Genomic DNA, 6,561 nt, shown 5'->3' with positions numbered 1-6,561 from the left:
TCCAAATGCTAGTTTAGGCCTACTATAGAAGATCAAGTACACATGATTAGGGTTTGCGATTGCGGCGCGCCTTCCTAACGTTTAAAAAGTATTGCTTCGCTGATAACTGGGTCCGTATCACACAAATTATGCGAAGTACCCGGACGGCGAACTGTCTGTTCTGATTGAAGGTTTATCGCATTATCTCATTTAAACGCTACACGCCTTTTCCTCTCGGGGGATAAAACTTGATTAATTACTTGCCTAACATAGCGACATGATTTCACGAATACACGGGCTATTATCGGGTCAATTATTCATTATTCAGATATTGGGGATTTTGAGCTCATAAAACGCAAAAATGGAGCGGAAATATTGCCAACTCGTGCGGCATGATCTCCGCTCGTGCCAATGCTGGAGATCCGCGCACAGTTACAGATATCGGGCACGATTTCACCGCGTGCTCAATGCTCAACCGTTCTATAACCTGCCGATTCCCGAGCTGCAATATTTGTGTGCACGCAACATGGAGGAACGAAAAATGCGGAAAAAGTAAAACATCCGCCTGAGTTGAACAATCAGCAGCGGGAAAAAGCGTGGTTTGATATACTTTTATTCGTCGTTTATAATGACACTTATGTACTGAAACTGAAAGCAAGCTCTGTCATAAATATTTGTGCGAAAAATTTTTACAATGTCGTTACACGCCGGGAACATAATAACGCGCGTAGCGCTTATTGCACAGAGACTGTGACATCGGACATTGCGCGAAGACTGTGACACCGGGCACTTAGGCCGAGGTGGATGCCTGATTAGGAGATCGCAACTGGTCTATTGGGCATCGCCCTATCTATTCATTACATCGCATTGTGTGTGATTGTGTCTTGTAGGCCTATGTCGCATTGTACATTGTGTGTGTGTGTCATCTGTCTTTGGTGGATGAAAATATAATCTGACGATCTTTTACTTTCATTCAGTGTGTATGCCTCCTCTTTACATCGCCTAGGCCCACGTGGGTGTCTGATCAGAGGGAATACTTCAAGTCGTTTCGGCATCCTTCTATCTTTCATAGTGTCACAGTCTTGTGATGTTTAGAAATGATGAAATTTTATTGAAATGAAATTATATAGCGTTACCATAGTTTATATAGCTCAGTGGTCATGGTGTGGACACAAGCAAATATCACGGCTCAGGGTGTCAGACATACGGCCCGCCAGACGATTTCATCCGGCCAGAGAAGCAATTCTGAGTAGATTAAAATATTCCTATATTTTCCAGCACATCTGTAACATATGGTGAGATTTTATGCACGAGATACCTCCATGCACATAGGCCCAATTATAACCACCCGACTATAGTTTCACTCTAGTTGCCACTGGTAACACTAACAAGTGGCAACCAATTTCAAGAAGTGCTCACTAGGCTCAGTGTTTCATGGTAAAATCGCCCATAAAGCATATTCACTGAAGCGAACTCGCCAATGCGGAACCGTTACATGAAATATATATTAGTTGCGCAAATATATAACTGAAATTTCTGTGGTCGCACTGCTGCGTCACTTTTCGACGCAATAGATTCCCAGACCTAAGAGAAACCCGACTCGCGGTTCAATAACAATAAAACAGATCCCTACGTACTCGTTTCCAATTAAATATGTATTCCTCACAGCGCATATGCAGGGATAACGCCGGATTACGACTATATCAAAGGGAGCATAGAATATGCCAACTTATATCGTGCCAATCTATGATGCCAATCTATGATGAAACGGCGGACAATCATCGTATTTCGCCATTTCAATTGTTCGCGAATAAAGGTGTTGGACTTGCTACTTCAAAAATCCTATTATCTGTGTCTTACTATATATGCTTCAAGGTATTCAAGTGAAAAGCAAGAACATTTTGGAATCAGTTGACTCGTCCGGCCAGCGCGCGATTAGAGTTTGACACGCCCTGGTCTACGTCATACTTTCCATTTGGCTGAAGGCGATTTGACGGTAATTTTTGACCGGCTTAGCGAGCATCAAATTTGATAAGTCGGGTATCAACCGAAAGCTGCTGCTGTACTTATTACGAAAATATAAATTTTATTTCGCTCATGGCGCAGGAACCCCCACAAACGGCCTTGAAATTTTTATTGTTATCGAGAGCGGCATAGTGACGCAACAATGCTATCTATAGCGAAACGAGAGTGTAGCTCAGTGGTTCTTAATGTGGGGTGTTTATCAAGCTCCGTGGTACGCACCGGCATAAGGCTGTTAAACGATCTTATCGGTTGGGCATGAACATGACTTAACGATGTATAATTACTAGGGCCATTTAATGTCATTAAAGTCATATTTTTTTCTATGCATCAGTAAGTCGTGAAATCAATTTTAACGCAAAAACCGCATCCATATGGGGTATATTAAGAAAGTTATAAAGTCATATAAAGTCATATTTTCCTGGTTAGGTCATATTTGAGTTATAAAGTCATATTGTTGTATACTTTGAATAAAAAGTGTCAATTGAAGCAATTACGCACTAAGAAAGTAAGGCAATTTCTGATTGAACGAAGGCAAACTGTAAGGTTAGCCTTAATAGCCTACATAACATTACAGTCGCAGACCTATGATGTCACACATTGCATTATGAGGTCACACAATCTGTTTTACTTCTGTGCACTGAAGTGGGACGTCATTTGAAGTTCGGAGACTTCCACAAGTGAAAGAAATAGTCAACGCATAGGAAGCTGAAGGAGTTATTGTAAAGAGCGTCAAAGATTCAGTCAACGATCCAAAGTTGACGAGTCAGTTAACAGAAATATGCCTCCCCTACAGCAATATTTCAAACTTGATACTGAAAATGGAAAGTTGTACGTACACTAGTTAAGATGCTCATGCTGATCTAAATGCCCTCGATTTCGGAAAAGATTTCAAAAATTACATTAAGAAGTGATTGGACAAAACGATGTGAAACAAATTATGGAACTACAAAGACAAGACATTTCACCAGCGCCGTATGCAAAACTGCAGAAGTGTCAACCAACATCAACGTCTGTGGAGCGCTCATGTTCCTTACTAAAGTCATTTTTACGTCCAAATAACTAAAGTCATTTTTACGTCCAACTCGTAACTTTGAAGACTCCAACGTTCAACACTACATGAAACTGTACTACAAAAGTGGTTTAAAATAAAAATGGATGTGTATTACTGTTATGTTGTTCATGTGTTACTTGTCAGTTCCATGAGTGACGTTGGTTACATGTAAAAATACACGATTTTCGCATAAAGTCATATAAAGTCATATTTTTCCCAAAAATAAAGTCATATAATTGATTTTTTAAGGTCATATAAAAATGGCCCTAATAATTACGCTCCCTGTATTTTCGAACTCATCATCCTCCACCAGCTCTACCGCTAACTCTGATCATGTGGAGAGCAGTAACTATCTATAGTAATATATGGAACAACCGAACAACCAATATTATTGACAGAATTCATTCAAAAAATTTAACGACATGATGCATAAGGAAACCAGATTCATATAGCAAGCCCCCCTCCAGAAATGGCATCGATTACCCTATGATGGGCTCAAAATCATTGTTGATTTGGCCGGGAAGGGGCTGAACATGACATGAACATGACTTAACGATGTACTATTACGCTCCGTGTATTTTCGAACTCATCATCCTCCCCCAACTCTATACCGCTAACTCTGATCATGTGGGTGGAGAGTAGTATGTATATAGTAACGTATGGAACAACCAATATTATTGATAGAATTCATTCAAAAAATTCAGACCAGATCCATATAGAAAGCACCCCCATAAATTACATTGAATACCCCATAGTGTGGGCTTAAAATCATTGTTTATCGGTCCCAGGTTACACAACACACGGCCACATACTTCTGAACCGGATCGTGACCACCTCTGGTCTATGAGCAAAGCTTTGCTAGTGTGACGTCATAACTCATTTTGAAATCCACTAGTGGGCGCTAAAGGGAGCCCAGAATTTAGGTCACAGAAATATGGTAACCCTAATTTAGGCGCCTATGGACATGTACATAAATTGAACGAAAACTTCGGAAAGCTTCTACGGAAGGAAATCAGGCCGATTTGATAACTAGGTGAGAATATGAAATTGTCAACTAAATGTCGGCTACCAGCTCAGCACCAATGATATATATACTTATACCATAGCAATTTACAACGTAGCTGGCATTATAGAGTATGACTGGAGTGACGACTCGATTGTTCTCCCATTGTTAGCCGGCAGAATGGCACGGTCAGATGGATCCACCCAAAACAGGATCGCTCAGTGCTTGTTTCAATGGCGTTCAAGGCGATTCTTCGTGTATTTCTTGAAGTTTCGTCGGAATTAGTTAGACAGTTCAACATTTAGGCAGCGGTGACGAGTCGTTGTGACTAGTGAATAATACCGTGTAGCCTCTGTTATATTTTTCGCCAGATTTAGATCATATTTCGTCACGGATAGAAATCGGTATCATGATTGATTTAGCTGCATCACTTTGGGATGACTGGGAGGGACTGACTGAAATGGAAATTGAAGAATGTTTCGAAGGACTCGATAACTGGAAAGGTGTGATTTGTGAGGAATGCGAAGCATCCTTTCCGACTGTGAAAGCTCTGAAAAAACATTACAAAAATCATAAAGTTCCCACCAGTACTTGGGATATATCCGAGGATGCTGTAATTGCTGTTTTGAAGAGGGCTTGTGTAAATACCAAAAAATACTTTGAATGCGCCCCATAATTCGAGGAACTAGACGTGATCAAAGCAGTTCCATTGGTGAAACAACTCCATTCTGAATATTGCAAACTTGGTGTTGACGGATTTTATCAACATTATTCTAATATCTGTCACCAAGCTAACAAGTTGCTGGGTTTGCCGCAATTGCCAGCTTCAGCATTACTTTTGAAGATGTTTGATTCTCTCGTGTGCGGTAAAGAACAGGATCCAATCACAGAGATTGGAGGAGTCAACAGCAAGGAATCTGGTAAGTAAATAGCCTTTGATACTTTGCCTTTCCATGGAAAAACTTTGACATGTTTTTAGACATACTTGAATATATTGGTGGAGTGCTTTTGGGAGCCATTTCCAAGCAAGCTAACGAAGCAATTGCCACATGCCTAACATCTGCAGCGCCATCGGGAAACCTCATTAAAGTGATGCAGAAGAAAGTCGATGGATTGAAGAGCCCGTCTGAACAGTTTCATGGCATGGTTCTCCGCTTTTATGTTATCCACAGTAAAGAAATGGCAAAACCCCTGAAAAAGATCAATTTTTTCAGGGTACTTGACGCAATTCACTGTGATCCATTCTTCAACAAATTAATTCATACTGTGTCACTTCAATCTGGCTCAGACCTAAATGAGGTTGAGGATGTCATGGACAAGGCAATGAGACACTTGAATAACATCTTGTCTCACAATTTTGCAAAGTTTGCATTGCATGAGAAGCAAAAAAAGTCCTCCAAATTTTCCAAAAGTTTGCGAGATGGCTTGAAACAAAAATGAACAATATGCTCTTTTAGTATGGTAGTTTTTTCTCTCTGTGGCAAATGCTGCCTATCCACATTGAGGTTCCCTACCTAAAAAAGGAAACCAATGCATTGGTCGAAACCTTGACGTGGTGCATTGGCTTACTACTAATGTCGACCGGCAGACGTCTTCCTGTGTTCTTGGCAATGAAAACGAATTCCCTTCAAGTGCGATTTGGCACACTTTCAAGAAGTAAGCTCTGGCTATTGTGAGTCGAGCTCAAGCAGAACATTAACATTACACAAGGCTCTTTTTCTAGTCATCAGGGCCGTCACCGCACTTCGTCAGCCCCCCCCCCCAAAAAAAACGTTGGTCATGGGCCCCTCATAGGGTGATAAACCGAACTTCTGGGGGCCTCGCCCCCCAGACCCCCCATTGGCTATACGCTGTGTACCGCTACTCATCATCTGTGTTCACCATCCGTTTAGTGGGGCAGCTTTGGTCGTCCACACGCGCAAAGCGCAAAAAAATTCAAAATTCATGATTTAACCGGTCAATATGATCGGGAATTGAATATATATTGTTATCAGTTTTTATCCTCTCTATGCCCACGTAATCTGATTTAACGGTAGACCTGAGTGAGGTGTGTTTGAAATGGTAGGAGCCCTCAATAATAATTGAACATCTTCGGGCGTATACCCGTTCGCAGGAACGGAACAGCACTTGGCCAGCCCCCCCCCCAATAAAATCTGGGTCTTGGGCTCCCATAGGGTGATAAACCGCCCCCCCCCCCATCACGTTGTTCGCTTTTGTCACGAAATAAGGGCCACAGTTTAGTGAGCCAGCTCAAAGCGCGAAAATATTCGATAATTCATGATAAAATCGGTCAATAATATTGGGAATTGCATATATATTGCTATCAATTTCTTGTTCACGTTGTCAGATTTACCGGTAGAGCTGAATGAGGTGGCTTGGAAACTGTAGGGCCCGTAAATAATAATTAAACATATTCGGGCGGGCGGCCCCGTTGGTATGACTTCGTTTCATGATGTCATTTCGTGATCTCCTGTCTGTTATATCAAAAAATACAGAATCGCTC

General features: G+C 41.3%; 1 protein-coding gene across 1 annotated transcript; it reads left to right on the top strand.

Moving 5' to 3' along the window:
- The first annotated feature begins 4,455 nt into the window (after positions 1–4,455).
- LOC145437810 (uncharacterized) lies at positions 4,456–5,585 on the top strand. Its single transcript, XM_080315110.1, has 2 exons — positions 4,456–4,978; positions 5,038–5,585. Exons 1-2 carry the CDS (start codon positions 4,903–4,905, stop codon positions 5,496–5,498), a joined length of 537 nt encoding a protein of 178 aa, XP_080171236.1. The 5' UTR covers positions 4,456–4,902; the 3' UTR covers positions 5,499–5,585.
- The last annotated feature ends 976 nt before the right edge of the window (positions 5,586–6,561 follow it).

The sequence above is a fragment of the Botryllus schlosseri genome, chromosome 4 (genome assembly GCF_051294905.1).
Source record: "Botryllus schlosseri isolate E-star chromosome 4, Bs_hap1, whole genome shotgun sequence".
NCBI classification, from domain to species: Eukaryota; Metazoa; Chordata; class Ascidiacea; order Stolidobranchia; family Styelidae; genus Botryllus; species Botryllus schlosseri.
This window is presented reverse-complemented; position numbering and strand designations above follow the sequence as displayed.

What these genes read in the sequence shown, in the direction of transcription:
- LOC145437810 (XM_080315110.1), top strand. Translation starts at nt 4,903, where the DNA reads ATGTTTGATTCTCTCGTGTGCGGTAAAGAACAGGATCCAATCACAGAG. An exon ending in AGTCAACAGCAAGGAATCTG is followed by an intron (nt 4,979 to 5,037) that starts GTAAGTAAATAG and finishes ACATGTTTTTAG; the next exon opens with ACATACTTGAATATATTGGT.